At 39.3% G+C, this 27,662-nt stretch overlaps 1 protein-coding gene across 4 annotated transcripts in view; it reads left to right on the top strand.

The window, feature by feature from the left end:
• Positions 1-25,089, top strand: part of slc41a2b (solute carrier family 41 member 2b) — a 43,364-nt gene extending 18,275 nt beyond the window's left edge. For all 4 annotated transcript variants that reach the window (XM_044343264.1, XM_044343262.1, XM_044343265.1 and 1 more), the window contains exons 9-11: positions 6,360-6,491; positions 7,070-7,218; positions 21,498-25,089. In XM_044343264.1, coding sequence (XP_044199199.1) covers positions 6,360-6,491; positions 7,070-7,218; positions 21,498-21,683 — 467 coding nt within the window. In that variant the 3' untranslated portion in view covers positions 21,684-25,089. The remainder of the gene's footprint in view (positions 1-6,359; positions 6,492-7,069; positions 7,219-21,497) is intronic.
• The last annotated feature ends 2,573 nt before the right edge of the window (positions 25,090-27,662 follow it).

The raw sequence follows: 27,662 nt of genomic DNA, 5'->3' as shown, positions 1-27,662 counted from the left end.
TGAAAGATCCAGGTCTCGGCAATCTTTTTTAACCGTCTCTGATTAACAACGTTTAATTCGCGGTTGAGGAAACAGTGAAGCGGTTTCCTTCGTGTATTTTCAGCTGATTAAAATGATCGCTGTTTCCTGTCCTAATACAAAAAATACGATTCAACAAAGGGCATACGGAACAGAAACTGAATAGATGGTGTGTGGACGTTTGATTAGAAATAGTGGAGCAGGAGATGTGAAGAGCTGGATAAGAAAAGACAGGTTAAATGAAAGGTGGAGGGAGAACTTCTTCTTTTTACCACACTGACCTCCATTATTTCACATTGTTTCATTTCAATGCTTAAGGGCTATTTGATGTCATTTCTCCTGCAATGGAAGGTATCTGCGGATGCTTCCAATATATTAATATTTAATGTCTTGAAAGGTATTGAAATGTGTTTAAATCAAGCATTGAAGAAGTGTCTGCTAGTTAATTTTCCATTGTACTTGTTCCAGAAGGGAAACCTCTGGGCCTTCATGGTATTCACTGAAGGCCTAAGAGAGAATTTTTGTACTCCTAATGAATATTTTTACATTTTTAAATTTTTCTTCCGATGGCATCTGGTTAAATTAGCGACTCCCCCCTGCCAGGGCCTTTTATTAGCTGTAACGAATGCCTGTGTAATGTCAGTAGGCAAGTCAATGTGGGCATGGATTTGAATTGACTGTTGTCTTAGCCAATCATTATTTTGTTGAGTTGTGGGCGGGACATCCTCTGGGCGTTTCATGTATACTTTGCATTCTGGCAGAGAGATATTAAATCTACATTGAAATTCAAGTATGTCTGAGCTCAAAAAAAAAAAAAAAACGTTGGATTGGATCCATCTTTAGTTGTTAAACAGTAACTAATGATTATTCTAGATATTTGACTTTAATTCCAGCTAAACAAATATATGAAATAAGTCAATGTGATTTGCTTGTTTCATTTATATTCACAAGATAACATAGGCCTAGTCCTTGACATGTCATATTTAAATGTAGTGATGTAGTGATAGCCAGCTTTGTGTGACTGGTTTTCCAGAAATACTTTTGTGTTTTAAATTCAGGTGTCATTATGAAGGTCATAAAAAGCTTTTCATCTGACTTCAGAGACCTGCAGATATCATATTATGTTATGCATCTTGTATTTTTCCTCTAGACAGTGTTCAGATACAGCTGACTCTTTAATCTTTGCTTGTCATCTTGGCATATTTGCCGTTTTTTTTCTCTCTACTGTTGTTTGTTTTGAGATAAGGCGTCCGCCTATTTTACATCTTACTTCTACCAGTAAGTCATTTTTTCCTCCTCTTTCCATGTTTTTCTTTCATTATATTTTATCTGCATGTTCACATCACATCCATTCAAATAAATAAAAAAGAAATGAAAGAGAGGAGGAGGAGGAGGAGGAGAGGCAGGGAGATGAGATGAGTGACCAGCAGACAGCTCCTGTGCCCCTCCTCCCTTCTCCCCCCTCTGGGCAGACTAGCCCAGAGAGGAGCACAGACCCCCTGCAGCTCCCACGTGTAGTCTCTGCAGCCCAGACCTCCTCACACTCCTCATCCTCACTCCTCCTGTCAGACCCAGTGACCCGAATCAGCCAGATCTCCCCAAAACTCCCTTCACTCTACTTCTGCCCCCCTGCTGTGTGTGTAAGGGCATCACCCCCCCCCACTCATCCCAGCCTGCACCAAACCCCAGACAAGGACAAAAAGTCAGAAAGTCAAAATATGTGCACAATCCAAAGGCATAGTCATTCAAATTCTGACATGTTTGATGGGAAAATAAGGGCAAACAGTTTATTTTAAAAACACTGCACACACACATCTTGATATTGATGCATACTGTCGTCCAAAAATTGCAATGCACATTAATAAGAATAGAGTCAGTTGGGAATAAGTAAAATATATGGTAGCTGGTAGAACAACAGCTCAACAAAAGCTTAATATATATTATAACTAAATGTAGCTAAATAGAAAAATAAACTAGTAGATCTTTGGAAAGGCATTTTATTGCACACCTTGCACCATAAACTGCATTTAGCAGTAAAGTAATTTGTAAGTAAACCAATTGTGATTTCTGTGAACACTTTCATCTGCTCCTGTTGAAAAAGGCCTCTTTATTACATTATTGGCTCTTTATGAAATACTGTCTCATCTGTAAAAGATTAGGCGGTGTCTGAGGTGTGTGTCATAGAGGAAATAGCCCCAGCCGTTGGTGTGATTAAAGCTGACTGGATGAGTGCTGGATAAACGCACGTAGCCCGATTCAAGATGATAAATAACACCAATAGTACAACCCAAGTTAGTAGTGTCTATGGGAAATCATCAGAAATCATAAAAAAAGTAGCAACTACATTGGAAAATCTCAAATGTATGTCAAAAAATAACTATGTAGACATTATACAATATGGACAAGATAGGTGTGTATGTGTGTTTGTATGGTAACTGCCACTACTGTGCACATTGCACAATATGAACATTTGTACATTAATATATATAGTATAAAAGTATGGAATCTGGGATCACCTTTACTCAGCCCCAAAGTACTTTTTGTGTCTGTGCTGACAGAGTACAGTGGTTCTTACTTTAATAAATTATAACCAATGTACATACATTTCAAACTAGTGATTTACTAAATCAGGTTTCAGTAATTTAAGAAACACCTAAAGAAATAATGTGTTTTACAATAAGTGATATTATTTATTACTAATTAGAATTAGCCATATTCATACAGTTTAACTGACATTATTTTATAATTTTGCATTTAATGTTATTGGCATAATGTTTTTTATGTTGAGGTACTGAATGTTATTATATGTATATAATTAATTTTTGGTGAAATGTAAGGTGTCAGGCCAGATATGTTTGCCATATCCCTTATACTGTCACATACTGTATTAGCAAGCTAACAGCTAGCTTACAAACTAGTTCCACCTGTCAACAACTCATCTTTACCTAAGAACTCATTTGTGTGGTGCAGCCGGTATTGATGTGGAGAAATGCACGTAGTTAACACTTCCGTTATAACTAGCTTACATCTATAACTTACGAACAGCTGGTGCAACCGGCTCCAGATCAGATGCGTGGAGGGATGTACGGGCAAAATCAGGTTGTGAGGGCAGGAGTATGAAGTGAAAGACGGGGACAGAAAGGGTCAAGCGGGTGTGAATACTCATTGTTAGGTTATGTCTGTTTACAGGCCCAGTGGGACTGCTGGTAATGCTCCAGTAAGATGTCACCAGGCACCAAAAGAGCCACAATAGACTGAATTAAGTGGACATCACCCTTAGGTGGTGGCTGTGTCTAATTTAATATACTGGCCACAATAACAGGCTTGGTCGGGGGAAGAAGTCAGAGACGCCCACCCCGCCTATTATTTTACTTTTTATATGGTTTGCAGTACTTGACCACTTCAATGAGTTTTCCACTGCACTGCAAGCATCGAATTATGCATTCTTTATGATTTTGATTAAAGAAACCTATTTTCTTTTCCAGCGTTGCTCAGTTCCACCCTGAGCAGTTTGTGACAGACATAAAGGCACACTTAGCAAAAACCTTTTCTTCTCTCCTGAGCTGCTCAATGCCCACCTGTCTGCTGCTTTGTTGTCTATATCTGTATGTATGTGAGCTTTCCTGCAGGGCTTAGTCACCAGACTGTGGCTTCAAGGATGAACACAGCAAGTTAGTGTGTGTGTGTTACTTGCTAAAGGGAAAGTGTGATCGCGACAGCATGTGAATGTAAAATGGCCCTGTATTTTGTCAGTACAGATGGCGTCCCACATTCTCATGACTGTTCATCTGCTTGATGTTAATTAAAATCTAACATGAAGAAAATAGAACTCTAAACCTGTTTTAAACAAGGAAAATGACAATGGTAACATCAGTGTGTTGGAAAAATATGCTTAATTTTCAAGAAAGAAAGGAAATGAGATGCAGACTAAAGTGACTAAAGCTCTTGTTCAGAAACTTTTTGGCAAGAGATCCCTTAAACAAAACATTTGGGAGCTGTAAGCAGTTCAGTAAAAGAGGGATTTTTTCTTTCTCAGATTGTTTTGTTTGAATGACTTTTTGGCCTGAAGAGATAAAATTATCCAGTATTTAAGAGGAAAAAAAGACCAAAGAAGATGAATCCAAAAAAATAAACATGTAGCCAATTTTAGTTTCTTCTTGTTTCCTTCCCAAGTAATAATCCTGCCGCCTCTTATTTTTATTTTTTTTTATCAGTATCAATGTTGGTGTTTTTCATTAACACGGAATGTTAGCGGCCAAAAATCTGATATCTGTTGTGCTATACTCGCAACTCTTTAGGAGGGTCCCAAACAGCGGGTAGGGGAACTGTTTCTCTACAGATTGGCATTCCTCTCAGGACCCACTGAAGATTTAGCAATTTGTAGCCATACCAGTGATGGTACTAATAATTTAGTTTGTCCAGAGGGTGGAAAATGAAGGTTACCAGACCTATTTCTTTGCAGACATTTAGACTTGCAGTAACAGGAAAAGGGAGACGGTCCTCCCAAGAAAAACAAGAGCATTAGTCATTTCAGCGAATGCCCCAAAAAATGCTCAGCCTGACTGTTGTCCGCCGGGAGTAAAGGAGGAAACTGTGTGAAGTCTACAGATTGAGGAGGACTGGGTGAATGGATGGGTCAAGAAAACATCAGACCTTATCAGACCTTGACATAGGATACTTCAGTTTGTCTCCTGTTTCTTACCAATAGTCAACCGCAATGCTGTTATTACTGAAACCATGATGATAAAGGTCACCTAACCTTAACAAAATAGTATTGTTATCCCAAACCATGATGTTTCACAAAAGTTTTTTTTTGTGCCTAAACCTAATCAAACCTTAACCATAACTTGTTGGATCATTAAGAGGTTTAACTTTTGAAAAGGCAATATCATAATTGTGCTAATGTCGTCAGATCAGAAAACATCATCTGGTGGGCGTGGTCCAAAGACGTATGTTGTGGTTTAATTTGGAGGACATGTTGGGAAAAGCACAGGTGTAACAAATAATATTAAAGGATAGATTCACAATTTTTCAATTGTGTCTTAAAACAACAGTCAGGTGTCCATATGAACAGTGAAAGAGGTTTTCCTCGCAGTAATCATTCCTCCTGTTCATACTGGCTATTAAAAGATCCCCTTCAAATGTGCTTTCAGTGTAAGTGATGGAGGCCAAAATCCACAATGTGTTCACACAGTCATTTTGTGCAAAAATGCATTTAAAAGTTGATCTTGATCTTAAGTTTATATGAGGCTTCTGCAGTCTGAGTTAGTCATATCCAGTGGATATCTGCCTCATTTACAGTCTTTTTAGCATCAAATTCCCTCTTTGTGTTTCCTCAGACAGTGTTTCCTTGTTGAGCTGCAGGTGGAAGTATAGTAACAAAAAGAGACTTTGGCACTAAAAAGACTGTAATGTTGAAAGATATCTACTTGATTTGACTCATTTGGACGCTGAAGCTTCATATTAGTTTCAGATAAACTCTGAAATACATTTTTTGCACAGAAGGAGGACTGGATCACTTACATCGTAAGTGCTTTATGAAGGGATCTTCTAATGGTCAGTATGAACAGGAGGAATGATTACAGCAAGAAAAACATGTTGCAATGTTCATTTTGGCTCCTGACTGTTGATTTAAGACAGACTTGAAAAATTGTGAACCCGTCCTTTAACGAAGTCTCAGTTCCATTAAATGTCATAGTCAGGGTCCTGTGCTAGAACATCTAAATGGAATCCAGTAATTTTAAATGTTATAAGTAACACCTGTGCTTTCCCTGCAAATACATGTCAAAATGTCGGCTGTTAAAAATGATCTATCATCTGTAGGGCAACAACTTTTTACACAAATATGATTACCTATACATTTACGTTTGACATTTTGCATATTGTAGTACAGAGCCTGACTGACGCATTGCCATGGCCGATGTAAATGTACGATTGTAGCTTACTACATATAGTGTATATATAGTAGCAGTCAAAAGTTTAGACACACTTTCCCATCCCCTTGAATGAGAAAGTGTGTCCAAACTTTTGACTGCTACTATATGTAGCAGTTATAAAGTTATGTTTAAGGTAATTTAGAGACAGTAACACCATTTACACAAGTTTACACTTTGATAACCAAATTTAACGGATGTTTTTATGTAAACTTTACATGTACGTGTTATATATCGAGATATCCCTCACCTTGGCTCTACTGTAGTTCCTATAAACAGTAACAGTTAACGATTTTCAGGTTAAAAGTGAGAAACAGTCATTTTTACCAATGATGTGTCATGATTGACATTCACAGTATGCTCTGCTCCATGATGGTCTATGTCATGAACCATTTCTATCATATCCAGGTATCGGGGGTAACCTGGTGGCCATTCAGTCCAGCAGGATCTCCACTCACCTGCATTTCCACTGTGCTCCTGGGGAGGTTCCAGATGAAGCTAAGGGCTGCTACTACCCCTGCCGCACATTCTTTGGTACAGGTCAGTACTGTATGAGTAAATCTACAAGCTGTTAATAGAATCTCACATTGTCCAACTCCAGTATGATATGTATGAAGAACTTTAACTCAGTGTTTTAGCTTTTATAAATACTATGCTGGTTGCTCATGAGAAGACATTTTAATTGGCTTTCGCACAAGTGCATGTGTTTAAAACACTGTAAGCTTGGAAATTATGTTCTGTGGAAATGCTGTCAGGATTACAACCAGGATTTAAACCTTGTAAAGTGTTCACAGTTTGACTCAGATCTGTTCCCGGTGAGCTGCAGTACCTCTGGTCCTCTGTCCTACTAGGCAGTTAATTGCCATCTCCTAGTGTCCCAGATGTGAATTAATTCCTTGTTAGAAGTCTAGAATGAAAACCAGCAGGACTCTGAATCCCGGGGACAGCAGGTGGGCTGATTCAACCGGCACAATTTGCCGCAAAACTGTTTAATCATGTATTTTAGAAAGGCTACTTGTACCAGTTTTAGACAGTTTTGTTTTCTCCTGTAAAGAAACGCTTCCCTGACGTTCACCTTTAACACATCTCACATCCTTTTTGCTCTTTTTTTCTCTCAGGGGCCAATCACCGATCTGCTCAGGTGCTCCTCCTTTTGGTGATCCCTGGTCACTTGATCTTCCTCTACACCATTCACCTGATGAAGAGCGGTCACACCACCCTGACACCCATCTTCACGTCTGTCTACCTGGCTGCTGCTCTGCTGCAGGTAAGCACATGATGATAACTTTTCTAAACAACAAAAAAAAGGTTAAAATTGTTTAAAGCTGCGATCAAATGTGAAAGGAGTCGGTGGTAATGGCAAATCCACAGAGAATTTTCACCAGGCTGCAGTTTCCTTCAGCCAAACAGTGTTTTTTAGTCTCTTTTAGCTGTTTGGGTTTTCCAGCCTGCATATTCCGCTCTCATCAGCCTTGTTTCCAGCAGCAGCAGGCAGCTGTTTCTAGCAAAAAAAAAGCTCTGACAAGTCCACTGTATGCTACCTGCCCAGCACCAAACAGTATACTAGTGAATACTGGGCTTTTGGTAGGTGGATGGAAAAATGAATGTAATTGAATGCTAATGCTGCTATGTGTCTGCTGGATGTGTGAACAGACAATTGTTTGCTAGCACATTTGCCATATCAATTTCACAAGGTGGTGATATGTCAACTTTGTGTTTTCAGTTTGGTTTGAAAACACACAATTGCAAAACAGATCTTCAGTCTTTTTCCATTGCATTTCATTGCATTTTGTTTTTGATCAACACACCAACTTTTCCACCTCCAGCCAATTTATACACAAATTGAAAATGTGCAGAAAAACAGGTGGATGGAAATGCATTTACTGATGACTTTCAGGTAGCCTTCTACATACCAGATTGTCATTACCAAGTAGAATAATTTTCTTATTATAAATGGGACCGTTCAGTAACTACGGCTTTCAAGCTCGCTAAAAGCTTAAATTACATTCCAGAGCTAAAACAGAAGAGAAGATAGGAGTATGTTTTTGTGCAAATGTGTTCACTTGCTTTGAGTCCCTGCACATAATCTGTGACTGCAATACAAGTTTACACTGCGAACTCCAGCAAAAAGCTCAATTTTGCATTTGCACAAGCTCATCTTACCTGAACTGTTTCCATTATTATTCAGAAGCAAACATGATTTTCTTGTTTCTTGTCAGCGAGAATATGAATAGGTTTCTATGAAAGGTGAGTCTGTGGACGTGTGTTTCACTCTTAACACTTGTAGTGAAGGAGGAGAAGCAGGTGTGTGTATCCTGTGAATTCCTCGAGCGTTGTGGTTTCAGGCAATGCCTGAAGGAATTTGACTTCTGTACGTTTTTTGTTTTGGCAGTAGTTAAGATAATTATGAAGGAACACCTTGAATTCTGAATGACTGCTTTTACTTTTCAGGCACACCATGATAAGTCTTAACGTCTGGAATTTTAAGAATTTAGTTGCCGTGTTTGTGTGTATGCATCGGACGCTTGCTTTGCTCGAAGGCTTTTTAAGGCTCCCCTAAATCTTTAATGCAGACATGGAACATTAGGATGTAATCCTGGCCACTGAGGAGTTGGAGACTTTCCAAATCAATTAAGTCTGTAGCCAGTAGAGCCGCTTTAACGGTGCTTCTGTCGCAGATAGAACATCAAATGGCAGACACAGGCTCTTGGGGTTACGATGTTGGAAAGAGGAGTGCATCCAGCCTCTTTCACGTTTTAATATTTACAACCACTGAAGAGAGAATGCTGATCAATTTATTGATCGGACTCAAGAACCTTAAAGATCCCCTCCAGACGTCTTTTAAGAAGTATGTCAAAAACTATAATAAATAAATGGTGTCTGATATAGTTTTTCCACAAAAAATCATCTTGTTACAATCCTTAAGATCTCATCTCCTCCTTCTCCCTCATTAAAAAATCCAGAATCTATGAACATGCAAATATATTTCATTTCAAAAGTTTAACTGCTGGAAAGAAGATGTCTCCTTCTTCACTGTAAAGTCTATTCTCAGTGTTTGTGCACTGGAGGCTTCAAATTTCCACATCCCACTTATGCAAGTTGAATATTGGACCAGAATTGGCTACCAAACTATTTATGATTTCACAAATCATGCTCATAGGCCCGCCCCTTAAAATTGGATTTTAATTGAGGAGGGAGAAACTTTCCGCTCTCAGCAGACGAATGTGAAAACAAACTCTACACATCCATCATTCTGCACAGTGAAGCTCAAACATTCAACTGAAGGAACAACATATTTTTGATTGGAGGCGGACTTTAAACACCACTTTGCTTTTTGATTTTTAAATGTTTCAACAGGGTTTACAAAGTGGGTCAGACCAAAAGGCAGACATGCCACTGCTTGTCAGAATAATTCATGAACTTCATTGTTGTTATTGTTGATCAGTCTCTGAGACAACTGGGGGAAATTGCCTGAATTCTGCTTTGAGTAATGGTTCGCACAGCTTCACAAGAGCAAGGTTATTATGAAACACTTGTTTATTGAAGCATACCACAGAAATTACTCAGAGCATTGGTGCTTCATCTACTTCGTAATCAGTTCATTACTGTAGACACAGACAGAAAAGCAGACACTAATTATTAGGCTGAATGATGCACATAATATGCAATGTTAAATACTAATTGTAGGTTTAGATTTTGTCATAGTACTATATTAACTCTGAGGCTCATTTAAAAATATGCAACACGGGGTCACAGTGAACTGAAAGTTTGCAGTGGATATTGCTCTGCTAGGTGTGTGTTATTGAAAAGGAGAATATAACTGGGGCTTTTTTTCCCTTAATGATGTTCTCACTCTGAACAATCTCTACTGGTGTCAGAAACTTGTAGGAGAAAACACAAGCAGCCAATCTCAGCTCTTGTGGCCCCCAAGTGGTATCTCTGTATCAAAACATTAATAGAAACTGTTCAAACCAATGCTGTAATCCACTATTTTAATGTCCATACATATGCCCAGTATGTTCCAAACACTCATATTTCCCCCAATGTACAGATTAAAAACACTTCCTTCCACCTCAGTCCTCACACATGATCCTGCACACCTACGTTTCAGCATTGTGTGCTGCTTATTTGTCTGTGGATCACTTTCACTCTGTCAACTGGTTAACTAAAGAGCTGCAGGCTCTTGCCGCAGTTTGGGTAGACCTCAGCCTTTCAGCACCAATCAAGGTAAGCTTTTCTATGTGAAAGGGAAGACTGACTAGAATTCAGGGGTGTCCTAGACAATCTATCACTGGGGAGGGAATGAACAAAATTGCACAGCTATTTCACTCAGTAGTTAAGGGCCCGGGCCTGAGCGCAAGGCTCTTATTGATGTCTTTATCTCTCTGAAAACAAATGTGTGGGTGTTTGAGGATCATGAGCAGGGTATAATTGTGTAGCGGCGGCACCTACAGCAAGTCTCTCAACCTATACTTCAACCCAGGCACTAATGATGGTAATAAAAAATCCTGCCACTCTCATCAACCCGCCTGACAGTAAATGAACACATAAGCTCCACTTTTTGAGGGTGTTAGATGAGGGCGTGGAACGGTTTGCCTCTATAGTAATTTATAATTCCTGATTTCATGAGTAACATTTATTTAAATGTCTTTTCTATCCATAATTTGGATAAATTCTTTTGACACTGGGTAATAGAGAAATCAAAGCAGCTCAGTTAAGACTCTTGAATGTGGTAGACGGCAGCATTAGTTACCAATATCAGTAGCGTCAGTCAGTGCCCTTAAAAGACCCTGGTGTGTCACGGCGTATCTGTTCACTGAGTTCACTATACCCATGCAGATGTGGTTCATTGAGTGTCCTGGACTGAAGAAATAAATGTTCAATTCACATATGAGAGTTAAAATATCCAATTACGTGAAACTGGGATTCATTATATCTGTATATATATATAGTTCTTATATTTTCTTTCTGTGCCCGACATGGAGCGAGACATAATTTGGCAAAAATGTCAGTAACATGGTGGAATTTGATAATGTCCTTCAGTTAAAGTAAAAAGTACTGTAACTGTCTACTTCTTTAATAGCAGTGATAAGCGGAAATTGCACATGCTGCGGTTTGATAATGTTCTATTTAAAGTGAAAGCCATAGAAAATTAGGGGCGAAATTGAAACATTTCTGCAGAATAGCTCCAGTCATTGTGATATCTCCACCAGCCTCACGATACAGTCACTGAGCAGAAAAGAAGAATGTAGTTAAATTGACCAGAATTCTGCATATTTTGGCACACGGCGGTAGATGGTTTTACGCAAATCCGTAGTGAATAAAAATACTGAACAAGCGTAGGAACATAACTTGCACAATACACAAAGCAACATGATTTAAAAATACCATGAATGTCCCAAAGCACATTCTGAAAAATGAGGGTGGGGAAAAATAAAATAAGGCAAGCATGGTGCAAGAAGCTGTGGAGGTGACAAAGAAAACTCAGGATGACAGAAAAGGTAGTTTGACAGTTAGGGAGTCAAAAAACTCAACTCTGAAAAGGTTACTCAAAGTGCAATAGTGATAAATATGCATTACTATGCGAATCTAGCGTTTATGGCAATCATGATACTGTAACGTTACGCAAGGCTAAAAATGATGGGATCAATACTTGGTCAGATACAAACCCCAATGGTAACTATAAAGGAACTTTAACAAAGGGTGAACACCTCTGAAGCTCTGAAGCCCAAATCTCATTATTTCAGGTAAGTCTGGGTATCAGATGTTATCAGTGTTATCTTGACAGATCAGGAATCCAGCACATCTAAGCTGTGAGAAAGTAGCTTGATCTCTTATCTGTCAGCTGAGCTTTTGGCCCTCAAACGGCTCAGCTATGCTCAGGAGTAAGGCCCACACAATTTAACAAGGCTTTCTTAAGGTTAGACAAAAATATCCTAACTATCTTTTAAGATAATATTCTCCGTCATAAAAGATCTGAACATGCCACTTGACAGAGGAGTATATTCCCCATTTTCCATTTTCTAATATCAAGATATCAAGTATTGCCATGTCAAAAGTAGATAAATTCACAGATGGAAACTCAGTCAATATTTTTTTGTTGGAGCACTGTGTTTATTACCAGCTGCTTTGCTAGTTTGAAAGACTGATTGCAGTGAACAGAGAGGTTGACCAGAGGCAATACATATGGCAAGACAAATTTGTGCAAACCATCTTTTTTTAAAGCTGCTCAGTGGCCAACAGACTGTGGCTGTGTTGAACAACTAGGTGTGAAATCACTGCTGAAAAACAATTTCAGGGGATAAAAAAAAAAGATTTCATTGCCTCTTATACTTTTTTAAAACATTTCTCTTGACCTTAACTTGACAGCTACGAGACTTGACTCCCTGAAGACTTGACTTGCAACATGAAGGCAAAAACACTGAGGTCTCAGTCTTTGACCTGATAAATAATAGAATAATAGAATAATGAAAAAGACAGCCAGGCGGTACTTGCATGGCCACACAGCTTGAATATTTAATTACAGGACCTATGAAGTGAAAGGACTTGGTGTCAGCTTAAAAACAGTGCATAATATGACAATTGTGCAAACTCCATCCAATGAGAATGAACACAAGATGTGGACAGAAGCTATGGAAAAAATCAGTAAGAGGACCTTCAGCTATAAAACAAAAATGTTTTGTGTCATTTTAGTCAGCAGTCAGAAACTTGACATCTGCATCTTGACTTATGAAGACTTGCGACTTGGACTTTCCCTGAATGACTAGAGATTTGACTTGAGACTTGCTCTGAAAGACTTGACTTGGTCTTATCTCAAACAGCTTCAGACTTGACTTGAACTTGCTAAACCACTCAGGGAAAAGAAATTCTCCTCGTCACCTCCCCCTCCCCTCGGAGTTCCATAGAAGGCCGTGTGTCAGCACAAGTTGAGACAGTTGAGTAAATTGAGTCCTTTATCAAGTCTGGAAAAATGCCCTGTGACATCATCAGAGAGGTTAAGCTCAAGGCCCTGAATTCGTTTCTGCTGTGTATGACATCCCACTATTGGAGACTTACATGCATGAAATCCTATCAGCGGATTTACCTTCCGTAAAACCTTTTACACCAGACATAAAATAGATCACTCCAGTATATATGCAAGATTGATGGAATGTGTGACACAAACTCCTGCCTCTCCTCTTTTCAAGGAAAACGAGAAGTGAGGAAAATGTAGTTTGCCAAGATGAATGTTTATTTTTTATGATTTAGTTGATCCAGGGGTGACAACAGATGGTGCAGGAGATGAAACACTTATAAAACTCGACAAGGCATATATTGACAGTAAGAGGGATGCTTGAGAAGGAGCTAGCAGCAGAACAGAACTGTTGATGGATAACTAAAGGGCCAAAGCAAGAATTGAGAGTTTAAAATAGCTGTGTCCTCTTGCCTTGTCTCAATGTTCTCTCTGTGAGAGAGGAGAGAATGCTCAGTACGGCTGTATGGTGATGCTGACCTGAACAGGATGTAGCGGTGTGATGTAGAAGTAATTCTGGACCTTAATGCATCCCAAACTCGTTTTGTCAGACAATTCCGTGGCAATGAAGCATGCAGGCACCAGGAAAGAACACCCAAACAGCTCAGGAACGACATCAGAGAATGTATTGTATCGTTTGGCAGCTATCACTTTGAGACTGAAATGGCTAGAGAGACTCAAAGGGATTTAGTAACAGCCAACTTCATTAACAAGGACACATTACACTGCATGTAAAGTATGACAACCGGATGAAGACAGAAACGTCAGTAGGTACCAGTTGTGACTTCTCAAACCTACCCGGTAAAGTAGAGGTGTTTATTACACAACAAGGTATTTTTCTATCACTGTTAAACTCAGGCCTTTCCCAGACCTGCTGTAACAACAGTAAAGGTTGACACTATCAGGCTACCCGTTCCACCCATTTGCAGTTTCATTTACAACAGTAAAAAGTCATCCGAGAGTAAAAAGAAGAACTTATTATTACTTGGTTGCATGAATGCCTGATGAAGGTCAGTGAAAGAAATGTCTCTACAATCAATTCAGTGCTGATAGTGTGCAACCTTTTCTCCCACATGATTGCATTTTCCTACGCACCTATCCACCAGGTGTGCATTAAATAACACTTAGTTTGTGCCTAAAAAGAAACCTGCAATTACAAGGAAACTGATGAATGCAATTGAGTTCTCTTAAATCATTTATATGAGCCACTTGAGAATAAATCATTTTAAGTATTTGCACAAGTGATTCTTGCATGAGGCCCATATTACATATTACATATCTTTATAACCACATTTCTTCTCTCTAAAATGCATCAGTTTACGGTGCAACACTTTATATTATGTATATTCAAGTCAACCCGAAGCATAATTTTATTCAGGTCATACACTAGAATAAGTTATTCTACTGATGTGAAATGGCTTATAACGTTCTCCAGGTCAAGCATTTCTTCAGAAGAGCACAGCTAAATCTGTTTGCCCAGATGATAAATACTTGTGGTGTTCTGAAGTAGCTAATAAAGTGACATTAAGTGATGCAGTGTGTATGTTCTTTCAGGCAGGATTTGCAGATTTCTATAAACACAGGATTGAGAGTTGTGTATACTTTAGTGGAGCACAGATGCAGAGGGGGCTTCTAGTGGTAAATCTCAGCAAACAGAAGAGGAACATTGTGTCCCTCATAGAAAACAGCTAAAAACAGGGATTGTATTTGCGTCAATGCAGGTATATGCCACACTGACAAAAACACATATGTAATATATATGATTTTATTGAGACGGATGGTAAAATGAATGTCACTTATTAAAGTAACAAAATTCTGAAGTTGTAGTATTATGACGTACGGTGTTGTGGCATCTGACAAGCATTCAAACTAATGGAAAGCAGCCTTTCTTGATCTTATTTCATCGTCTCACTGGGAACTGAAGCAACACACCAATGCAGCCCCTTGTGCTTTTTGAAATGCAATACGACTTTCAGTGTTAACACCTGCTAACAAGTAACGTCCAATTATTACAAGAATGACAATGAGAGACTTTACCAAATTGCCTTGTAATTCCTCAAGAGTTGTAAGTCACAAATTTGCATTAGCACCTCAAGTAACATGCTCACACCAACACAAACTGAACACAAACATATAGAACCCTTTTTAGTCACGCTAGCGGCATACTGTAAGGATGGTAATGTTCTGTCGGTTGTTTAGTCAGTCAATTTGGTGCAGACTGAAATATCTCAACAACTGTTCAGGGATTGCCTTGAAATTCATGGTCCCCAGAGGATGAATCTTACTTTGTTGATTTCCGACCTTTCCTTTAGTGCCACCAACAAAGTTTTCATTCTTCACATCCAGTGAAACAACATTTTCAAGACATTGATGGTGCAGAGATAGTGTACCCTACTGACTGGTGATCCTCTTTTCCTGTAGTGCCACAGTGAGCTTCACATTTGTGGTTTTGAGTGAAATGTCTCAACAACTACTGCATTGTCATGATGGTTTGATCCAGCACCTGTAGAAGTTTTTTGGAAGTGCATACCCTACACCCTGTTTGTCTTTGGTATTTTTTGGTACAGCACTCCTTTTTGAAGACTCCCTTCCACACAGAACACTTACCAGTATTGAATATGACATCGCAAAGCAACACTTTTTAATTCACAAAAGAAGACTATGAGAAAATGATCTTTAGTCTCGTTTTGAGGATGCAACTATATCCTCTCACATGGACCAAGATGAAAAGAAGACCTTAAAGAAGCAATACAACCGTGAAACAAGACTTTTCCTACATGCGGTCACATTAAGTGACCATTTACAACAAAAAAAGATCCCCTGTGGCCTCTGAATTCAGATGTCCCCGATTGTTGGCCTGACTGATCCCACATTCTTTGACAAGTGGCGCTCGTTTGACCTTATGGTTTTAGTGATACAAGCACTCTCTGACCGACTAGCACTGGTATGTAGCCAGATACAGGAAGGTCAATAAGTACTTCTTGAACAAAGACAAACTTAAAGAACTATTTACAGAATGTGACCAGTTTAAAGAAAAACATGAATCTGAGATAAAGTCAACAGAAAAGAAAAAGTTTGAGAGAGATGCAGCGGACTATCACAGGGGACGGGTATATTCCTGGAGAAATCCACCTCACCGCAGAGAGAGTACCAGCCAGGATAACCCTGCCAACCTTCATCATGTACCTGTGCCGTCATCCGTGGAGACCGGCTCAGAAACTAACAGTGCAGCTTTCTCTGTATTCTCCCCAGTCAAGTTGGAGGATAGAGAGGATAGATAAAATCTTAGGAGGGGAAAATGTAGGAGACCAACACAGAACGAGACGGTAGCCAACCATAATCAAGAGACCTTGAATGTTGTCAGCTTGTTCAGTAAAAAATTGTCTTCCAGTTGTCAAGAAGCTTTAAGTAAAGGTTTGTCTTTTGTACCTACAACTTATTGTAAAGATTTCAATATCTGTGTTAATTTTCAAATTTATCATGTCTTTAAGTGTTAAAGATTTTTTTTCCCAATAGGCCTAATATAGAATCACCTACAGACTCAGCTAGAAGCTGTACACACTTGTCTTCTTCACAGTGGCTCTTTAACAGATAAAATATCTACATTTGTTGACTATTTTCTAAAACTTCATGTCATTTCTTTGCCCCCATATGTAAAAGATACCATTGATATGATAAACATTTTAAAAACTGGTTAATGGTTACGCCTGATGTGGAATCACTTTATACCAATATACCACATGACGGAGCCATTGAAGCGGTTGATTTTTATCTACGGTCCTCTCAATCAGAAATGAATTCCAAGATTGTGTAGTCCCAACAAAAAATGTTTTCATGTACAAAGATTCTTTTTATTTGCAGTTGAAAGGCACAGCTATGGGTAGCACCATGGATATTTGAATTCTTCACATAATCCTTTTTTTCATTATATAAGGCTTTGGTAAAGTTGCATTGATGATATATTCCTCCTTTGGGCAGGTGCCTAAATTACTGGTTTTCATACGTTTTCTTTGTCATCAACTTAAATTTGTAGTTAATTCTGAATACTTGCAAATCAATTTTCTGGACATTTTGATCATCAAAGAACAAGACAAAATGGCAACAGATCTTTATAGGAAACCGTCAGACAAGAACACAATATTACATGGCAAGAGTTTCCATCCCACCTCTCTTTTTCCAATCAGTCATTTTAATAGAATACGCCGCATTTGCAGCTCAGATGAGTCTTACAATAAACATAGTGGTGACATGATGGAAAGATGTAGGGATAGGCAGTATGAGGAAGGCTGAATCCAAAATGCTGTAGACAGATTTAAGAATGTCAGCTAAAGAGAATGTCAACAAGAGAAGGATTGATTCAGAGCTCCCTCTGCATTACACAATACTCTCATTTGGGAAAAGAATTTTAAGAGATTGTCCGGCAACACTTGCATATTTTGAAATCTAATCCTAATCATAAATCAGTCTTTAAAGATTCCCCACGCATTGTTTACAAATGTGCTCCAAATATTCATGATCTCATAGTCAGAGCCGACCTTCCACCAGAACAACCTACTCACTTATCGACCATTCCAGACGGTAATTAAAAGTGTGCACAGTGCGCACAATGTAATTTCACTTTCAAATGTCACTCATTTACTCATCTGCATTCTGGTAAAAAATTCAATATCAAGGGTATTATTACTTATAACATAAAAAAACATCATCTACATGATCAAATGTCCCTGTGGCTTGGCTTACATAAGAAAAACAACACGCTGTCTCAAGACCCGTATTTCAGAGCATAGAAGTAGCATATGTACTAACAATCAGAAGAACCCTGTGGCTGTGCATTTCAACTCATTCAAACACAACCCATCCCCACTGAGATACACTGGGATTGAACATGTGAAAACCCCCCAGAAGATGAGAGGACATCAACAACATCCTTTTGAAAAGAGGCATTCTATATTTTTACTCTTAATACTCTGTCACCTAAGAGCTTAAATTTAGATTTTGATCTTAATCCTTTTTTGTAAGTGGTTATAGTTGAAAAAACAAAACATTTTTTCTAAGTATGATCGACAGACCGTATTTTACTTTTACAGATATCTTAATGAATATGGTTGTCTCTCCCAAAAGTTTATATCTGTTGATCCATTTTCATTCTCATTCTTTTCCTTTTTGTTTGTGTAGTCTTTCCTGCTGTAGGTATCAATACAAATTCTGGCCAATTTCTAGGCCTTGCCAGTAGTCCTAAAAAAAAAAATTTCGGCCAGTAATATATAACTGCTTTCTATTTTTCTACATAGTAGTTTTTATGTTCATTGCTTTTTCTGATTTATGATATACATTTAACTCAACTTCTGATGTGTTACATTAAATATGTGCCTACATAATATTGATCTTCATGTTTCAAGTTGTTTCTGCCCTTCTCATAGAAGGGCATGCTCTGTTCCCCATGTGGGAGTATCAGACAGTGTTGTCCAGATCTGCTCTGATTGGTCCAGCTTGAGAGTAGATTGACTCAATCATGCAGATCACAATCACCTGAGTGATGAATGTGTTTGTGTCTATATATTGCTTGTTCTGCTTTGTGATGGTGATTTGACAGTGCCTGATGAAGATCTCTGTTAGATTGAGACGTTTCTCATTTAAAATTGCTGAGAGCTATTAGCACAGTGTGCAGATCTTTTGTCTGATCCAGCTCCTGTAGAAGCTGTTTGGATGTGCATACCCTACACCCTGTTTGTCATTGATTATCATGTTCCCCTCAGGATGAACTGTAATAACTGTGATGATCCTCTTATTTGTCATCTAGTGCAATCATCAGGTCAAAATTTGAATTTGTCTAACACTTTGGTTATCACCAAATACTTGTAAAACTAATGACATTTCCATTAGCCTCAGCTGTACTTTGTATATAGTGCTAATTAGCAAATGTTAGCATGCTAACACTGAAAAATAACACGGTGAACATGGGAAACTTAATACTTACTAAACAAAAGCATTGTCACTGTGAGCATGTTAGCTTGCAGACATTAGCATTTAGCTCAAAGTAGAGCCTCAATTCAAGTCAAGTCTGAAGTTGTCTGAGAAAAGATCAATACACATGAGGTGAAGAAGTTTCCTCTCTGCCACCACTCAGACTTTGATTATGGAACCAAATACAAAGACAGAGAAGGCGGCAGCATGATGGATTAGCACTCATATTTGTCTCTTTCATTTTTGAAATTGAATGTATCTGGGTCCTTGAAAAACTGACAGCCCAAAACTTTGCACACAAGTCTCTGTCGGTCCCACCCTCCCTTTTTTTGTTTGTCTGAGGAAAAACAAAGCTAATATCCTGGATGGGATGTTGTGTTCTGTAAATGATGGATTGCAGTCGACAGTTTCGAAGCAAGTGATGGTTCAAAAGCAGCAATCGCAACAACTGAGAGGATGTCCAACTGTGCCACCCTGTCATCACCAATAAAAGACAGAGCAGTGACATCCTCGCTTGTGAAGAGTCGGGTTTGAAAGCTTGTTGTTCGCCTGTAAGAGGCTTTCAACGTGTCATGACAGAACATTATTGGATAGGAACGCAGGAGGCCATGTTGTTTACCACGATTACACATTCCTTCGCAAAAATTTCCCCACAGTCAGAGACGAGTGGGGCTGTCAACAAGTTATCAGAACTCATACATTAGTGTTTTGTTTTCTACTTTGTATATGCAGACTGATATATTATCAATTCTTCCCACTAACTCTTGATACCATCACCCCTGCTTGTATTCTTAGCATGTCAGTATCTTTCAATGACTGTAATACTTTTTTGTTTTTATAATGTTTGCACTGCCAACTCTGGACAGCTCATTTCCCCTTAAATTATAGACTCATCCTTATCTTTTAATAGACTTCTCTTTTTTTCTCAGCACAGTTCCCTCTATGCGTGGAAACTTGAATTATGAATAACACTCACTTACTCGTCTCTCGGTCTGCTGCTTTGTCCATTACTCCTTCTCCCCTCTGTTCTCTTTACAGTTTAAGTGTTTATGCCAATCTGCAAGGCATTTTAAGCAATTATTCCTTTCAGCCATGATAACACAAGCCTTTTCTTTTCTTCATCTTGCTTTAATTTCCTTACTTTAGTAAAAACATACACTCATGAAAACCATGAAAAACAGAAAAAGGTACTCCAGATCAAGTTAAAAGAAAAAAGAGAGAAAATAAGTAGGCAGTAAGAGTAAATGAGTATAATTAGTCAGGAGTTGCCAGATTCAGGCCCATCTCACCAGTTAACTCTAAAACTTACTAGTAAAATGAGTAACCTAATGTCATCCTAAAGGTGGTGTCACAGAATAGTCAGGAGATCATCAATGTCATCAGGATATGGCATCTGGGAGCCATGGGAATGTCTGCACAAAATTTTGTACCAGTTCACCTGTTAGAAGTTGAGCTATTTTACTGGATAATTGAAAACATTAATATGCTGATGGTGGAGGTGAGGGTATCATCTCTAGGCACCGTGGATATCTGTACCAAATTTTCCGGCAAGCCATCCAATAGTCGTTGAGATACTTCAGTCTGGACCAAAGTGGTGGACCAACTGACAGACTGAGATAGAGTGAAAGTAACTTATGCAGACCAAAATTTCAGCAGCATCAAATTTGATGATAGCTGACCCAGTCCAGGTAATTTTACTGGCGTCCAATACCGCCTGTTAAAGGACCAGTATATAAGATTTAGGTGGCTCTATTGGCAGACATGGAATATAATATTCATAAGTATGTTTTAATTAGTGTGTAATCACCTGAAAGTAAGAATTGTCATGTTTTCGTTACCTTAGAATGAGTCCTTTATATCTACATAGGGAACAGCTCCTCTTCCATGGAGCCCGCCATGTTGCACTGCCATGTTTCTACAGTAGCCCAGAATGGACAAACCAATCACTGGCTCTAGAGAGGGTCTTTTGTGTTTTTTGTGAGTTTCACAGCCACCATAGGTTCTCCCACCCACTTAGACTGGGAGTGGGAGCGGAGGAGTATTCACTTGGTTATAAATCTGCAACCTCACTGCTGGATGCTACTAAAGCCTACACACTAGTCCTTCAAATCCTTTAAATATCAACTGGATTAATGTCAATCAAGCATCTCTCATAGGTAGAGGGATTTGCTTAACCAAAACCTCCCAGTCCACATCACTATGAGACAGTTTCCCATCCTGCTTTAAGATTTCTACTGAATTCACTAATAAGGAAGCAATAGATAGAATTCACCTCATGTGGCAGTGATTACAGTTGCATTTGATTTGTGAGCCAATACCAGTGTGCAGTGGGGGTCCGGAACCTGGAGCACCAGCATTAGATAGGCAGTCCTGAAGTTGTAGGTATCGCTAGAAGTCATTATTTTGCTATCTTATTATTGTAAGCTTTTAACAGCAACAGCTGTTAACGGCTTGTATGGACATCCCTAATATATCAATTTTTCTGATAAATGGTGTGTCATCCTATCTTAAGTTTGCAGTATCTCCATATGAGGAAGCCACAATCTAATCCTCCTCTCTCTCTCCTCCAGGTGTTGCTGTTGTTGTGTATAGCAGACTGGATGGTGCACTCGATGTGGCGGAGCGGCAAAGACCCGGACAGTTTTTCCATCCCTTACCTGACTGCTCTGGGTGACTTGTTGGGCACCGCCCTGCTGGCACTCAGCTTCCACTTCCTGTGGCTCATAGGCGACCAGGACAGCGACGTGGGCGACTGAGGCGGCCTTTAACGCTGTCTGCCATCCAACTTCTCACGCCCTTTAGCCTTGTGGGAATGTGGGTGTTTTCTGTCGCCGGCCAGCACATTCCTCTGCTTCTCTATCTGGATGAAACTTCACTTAAGCCACATGATGGTTTGGAAAAAAAATCTGACTATTTTCTTCCCTGACATTTTTTTACTCTCCACAACTTTGATCTGCGTTGTTTGCACCAAAGCACTTGCATATTGTCTTGCTGGTCTTGTTAAGGAGAGCAGGAAAACACCAGCCACCACCCACAACGCTGAGGAATCCTTGCTGTTGGCAAGGTGGTCTACTCTGCCAGCCAAGCATCAGTCGGAGGTCCTCTACTTAACAAAAATCTCTTTGGCTGGTATATATTTTCGGGATTTACCACCCACCGTCACACAAAATTTGTTACTTGCCCTGTGTATTACTGCTTTGCATCATCGCATCAGTGGAAGGACTCAGAGACTGTTGGGGTGGAGGCCATGAAAAGGAAAGTGTGTTGTTGTTTTGTTCCAGATCAACTCTTCAACACACTTCGACCTGCCATTTTAGCAGCTCTACCAGCACCAGAGTTTAAAGGGAGTAACACGAACTTGTTTTGTTGGTACGAAAAAGTCTGCACTTTTGTCTTGCGTCTACCCTTTTAGTTGTTTGTTGTTTCACAAGTGTCTGAACTCACTCAGTCTGTACAATAGAGTTATGGTTTTCATATGTCTGTATTTTTTGTTTTCCTACACTGTTATCCTCCGCAAGGTTAAGGCTGAAGCATTCTTCTTTCCCAGGCTGCACGAAAGCAAACATACACAAGTGTCACTAGGAGACATTTGCATGGCTGTTTTCTTTTACACTCGTACCAACTTGAACATTTTTTTTTCTGCCTTCTAACAGGACATCAGGATCAGGGGTTTCTCAGCCATTTAGGCTTTGAGGGACCAGAAAACAAATCATGTCCAGTCATGTGGACCAATACTACAACTCTGAGAGCATTAACAGAGCGTCTGATGACTTCATGCCAAGATTTAGTCTAAAGATTAAATCTTTACAGGAACATGAACGAGATAAAACTGCAAGTGCATTAAAGACTTACAAGATTCTCATTTTATAACGAGCCAAATTGATGCATTAAAAAGTCAGCTGGAAACAGCATTTTCAACCAACGCATGCAGCATGCCAGAGTTGGTTGCAGGCTATCTAGAAATGAGAAGCTGCTTTTGTCTACTACTGTCTGAAATCAAGGACCTGTTGTTTAAAAAATTACTAAGAATTTTGATGGTCAGTCTGCTCCCATTATGAACTGTAGGTGTAGCAACAGTAACTAAAGGGAGCAGGATTTAGCAAACGGGAACTTACTACATTGGAATTGATCCACAGAGATATTTAGGGCTGTGTTTTTGTGGAGGCGCAATGACCAGCGCTCCAACTGTTTGGTATTTTCCTGACCTTGAAACTCGCTTTGCGCGTCTGTGTTGTATTTTGGTGCTCAGCGCAGAGTGTACACGGTGCACAGGTAGGAGGAGAGGGGCAGACAGGTGGGAAGGTTCATTCAAATGAAGCAGCGCAAAGACAGTATCTGTACTGTATGAGCAGCTTCTCTTTCAGTTCATTAAATCCCTGCAGCATCTGAAGGCAGCAGGACTGATATGTTGATAAATCCGCAGCCTCCGATTAGAGAAGTGTCGTGCCAAAGCGCAGCGCCGTTACGCACGGCCGTTACGCACGGCCGTTCACCGTTTAACTTCATTACATCGCCTGAAAAGGACATCAGGCTGTTACAGTATAACCACACACACCTCTACACACATCAGACTGGTCGGTTAGAACTCGATGTTCTGCTTTTTATGAAGGAGACATCAGGTTAGCAGCTCATCAGCCTCTTTTCCAACTTTCTTTTATAGCAAAAGTAGCATCTGGTGTTTTATCCTTGAAACACATTGTATAACATTAATAACTATGTGAGCATGTATGAGGTGAGATACATTAGGCTATGATTACTGCTGAAATAGCATCATGCAAACGGCTTCACCAAATCCATATTTTTGTATTTCAATCATCGTCATAGTAACCAGCTGATGAAAACAACTACTCCATCTGTCTTTTGGCTGCAGATTTGTGGTGATGTGTGTTCATGTTCATGTCATGACGCTCTGAACTGTCCAGACATCTCCTGAAGAAAAGCTTCCTGTTTGTTGAGCCGTCGTCATCACGTTTAACTGTGATTGGCACGACTGTTTCAGCAGTGATGTGACTGGCTGAGAGAGTATTTAATAATCACCACACTTCCTGATCTATATTCACCTTCACTCAGCCCTTTTGCATGTTGCGCTGCTACACAGACATGAACCAAAATAACAGGTTCGCATGAAGACACCCACACGGTCCGTGCGCCTGCCACCTTACGCTTGTTGTTGCACTTGCGCGGTCAAAATAGAGCCCTTGTATATTTGCAACCACTCATCTTTTCCAGCCTTAGCCGCCTGATATCTTCTGTAAATTGCCAACAGCCCTTCCCCGACACTCGTGTAAAACAAACCATGTATTCCTCTGTATATTATGACAACCTCCTCAGTTCTCTCTCATTAATTTCCTGTGTTTGTTTGTCCTGTCTTCTATTCTCGGCGGGTGCCTGGTTGTTGCACACGGAACAGAAGCAGCGCATCAGTCCAGCATGACCATTTACATTCCACGCTGGATGTTTACATGCCAATCACATGTTGTTTACACTCATACATAGTGTCTACATGCTCGCACGCCATTAATCAGCAGTTTTCATGTCAGCATAGTCTGATTTTCATCATCATATCAACTAATATAATCACTGATAGCGTAATCTGATTAATCGCTGCATTTCTGGTCAATTCCGCTCACTTTTTCAGACTATGAGATGTGTTTAAAAGGTCAGAGAAGATTGATCCAGATTAGGCTACTGGATTATTAAATCAGTCCCTCTATCTCCAGGAGGAATGACATTAAAACTCTTAAATCAAGCCACCATCTTAATCAGATCATTCAGCAGCATATTGCGTGCATGTGGACGTAGCCGGTGGCTCTCTTCAACTCCAATATGTGCCTCTTGAGATTCACTGGTTGACAAGGTATTTTTCTCTGTCATGCCATTAATGCAATTTTCTTTCTACTGCATTGTAATACTGTGCAATGATTCCTTTTTGTACTCACTTTCTGTTCTGAGACGATGACTATTGTATTTTTTTTTTTAAAAAGTTTCATTCCAAAATGAGATATCCATCATTTTAATTATTGGCATGAAACCGCTTACAGATATTATGGAAGTTTGGGGTTCAAAGTGTATGTATATCCTTTTGGAATGAAACCCTTTCTTTGCTTTTGTGGCTCATATGGGCATAAAATGTCTAAATAAATGCCCTTCAATTGAAAAGCATCTCGTTTCTGGTTATTTTTGCTGAAGGGTTTCACTGGCAAATAGCTATCCTCTTATCCACATACAGCAGCAGTCATTACATTACATTCACAGGAGAAGACAGCCATCACATGAGTTCTGAATGCAGCAGATGAAAGCTTAAATACTGAGCCAGGGAAGAAAAGCAGGAGTTATGATTGAAATGAACAGTAAAACTCTTCATTCCCCCTCTGTTTGCCTGAAGTAAGCCCTAGATATAGTATAATCTATGTTCTCCGATGGTCTCCATGACAACACGACCAGGCAATGCTCATCCTCTTCTGTTAACCTCGGTGCTTGGGAAAAACATGCATTTCTGAACAGATGTCACACTTACGCCCACCTCTAACACATACAGTAGCTCATGTCTCACTGGAGAAGCTGCTATTGAGTTGCAGTGTTGAGGGAATGGAGCCATTGCAGGATTTTACTATGACGAAGATGAACTAATGAGGTTGCAAAATGTCTGCTCTCACAAAAAGATTGAGGTTGACTTGCTCTGGTAAATATCTAACCAATGAGAGGAGTGAAGGGTTTTTTTTTGTGCTTTTAGTGATGCATTTTGGTTTGTTTCTGTGTGAAAAGAAACTGAACCCACAGGAAAAAGCAACAGATTTACTGACTCATCCACTGATTGAGAGCAGAGAAAACCAACTGTAGATTTGAAGATGCCCAAAATTAACATTACATGATGTGAAGTTCGCCCCTATTCATTATCTGTGGTAAGCGTGAAATTAGTTTTGAAAGGTATCAAGGATTAACATGCAACATGGGACCAGCGACACAAATATAAGGGTCATGTGAAAAAGTGAAAAGTTCAGTCTGCGTTCAAGATATTAGATATGAAGAGAAGTCATGTAAGTTGTTGGAGTTACAGAAGTTAGCTACTTGTTAGTTTGCATGTGTTGAGGTTTTACGGAGTCCCTGAAGTCCAGAAAGATGTTATTAAGACTGTTTTAAGACTTTGTGGGCTCCATACCTAGCAATATTATACCATCATCAGTATTTCTTTACCAGAATTGTATTCCTTGCAGTGTGGAGATGCATTTAGATCCTAAAGGGCAGGTTCACAGTTTTTCAAGTGTGTCCTAAAACAACAGTCAGGTGTCCATATGAACAGTGAAAGAGGTTTTCCTTGCTTTAATCATTCCTCCTGTTCATACTGGCTATGAGAAGATCTCCTTCAAATGTGCTTTCAGTGTAAGTGATAGAGGCCAAAATCCACAGTGTGTTTTTGCAAAAATGCTTGTAAAAAGTTGATGAGAAGCTTATATGAGGTTTTATCAGTCTGAGTTAGTCATATCAAGTGGATATCTGACACATTTACAGTCTTTTTAGCATCAAATTCCCTCTTTGTGTTTCCTCAGACAGTGTTTCCCTGTTGAGCTACGGTGGAAGTAAAGTAACAAAAAGAGACTTTGGCACTAAAAAGACTGTAATGTTGAAAGATATCTACTTGCTTTGACTCATTTGGAAGGCTGAAGTTTATATTAGTCAAGTCAAGTCAATTTATTCATAGAGCACATTTAAAAACAACAAAAGTTGACCAAAGTGCTTTACAGAGACTGGGAAATACAATCAAAAGAAAACACAGACATAGTTATGAGGATCAAGGGGAAAATTAATAAAAAAGTAGAATAAATTAAATAAAAATGGGATTTAAATCCTAAAAACACAAAAGCATTGCACAGAGAGCAAATCATTAATAGAGAGAGAAAAATATATAAATAAAATAAAAGTCATTCATGTCTTCATGATAAGTATTAAAAGGCTGAAGGAAAGAGATGGGTCTTAAGAGGGGTTTTAAAAATATCAGAGGAGGGGGAGGATCTAATAAAGAGAGGCAAACTGTACCACAGCAACATCAGAAAATGTCTGATCACTCCTGGATTTCAACTGGGAGCATGTAATGAAGAGCAGTGATTAGTCAGCAGATCTGAGGGGTCTGGCGGTAGAACAGGGGGTGAGGAGTTCATAAGCCAGTACATGCAGTGCCTTAAAAACAAATAGAATCGTAAAATCAATACTGCATTTCACTGGTAACCAGTGAAGAGAGGCCAGTACAGGAATGATGCAGTCTCTCTTTTTGGTTCCAGTGAGGAGTCGTGCTGCAGCATTTTGAACCAGCTGCAGGCAACATAAAGCTGACTGACTAATTCTTACATACAGAGAATTACAGTCAGTGGGGGAGGAGATCAAAGCATGTGCTACGGTCTCCAGATCCTTAACAGACAGAAATGATTTTAGTTTTATAAGTGATCTAGGATGGAAGAAGCTGGTTCTGACAACAGAGTTGTCATGATATAATATTAGCTTCAGTACATTTAAAGACATTTTTGCACAGAAGGAGGACTGTGCATTTTGTCCTCCATCACTTACATTGTAAGTGCTTTATGAAGAGATCTTCTAATGGTCAGTATGAACAGGAGGAATGATTACAGCAAGAAAAACATGTTGCAATGTTCATTTGGGCTCCTGACTGTTGATTTAAGACAGAAAAAGAAAAAGAAAAGTCCTATCCTTTAATAATGGAAAAAATTAAAGAAAATATACCT

Source organism: Thunnus albacares, chromosome 23, assembly GCF_914725855.1.
Source record: "Thunnus albacares chromosome 23, fThuAlb1.1, whole genome shotgun sequence".
Classification (NCBI taxonomy): domain Eukaryota; kingdom Metazoa; phylum Chordata; class Actinopteri; order Scombriformes; family Scombridae; genus Thunnus; species Thunnus albacares.
This window is presented reverse-complemented; position numbering and strand designations above follow the sequence as displayed.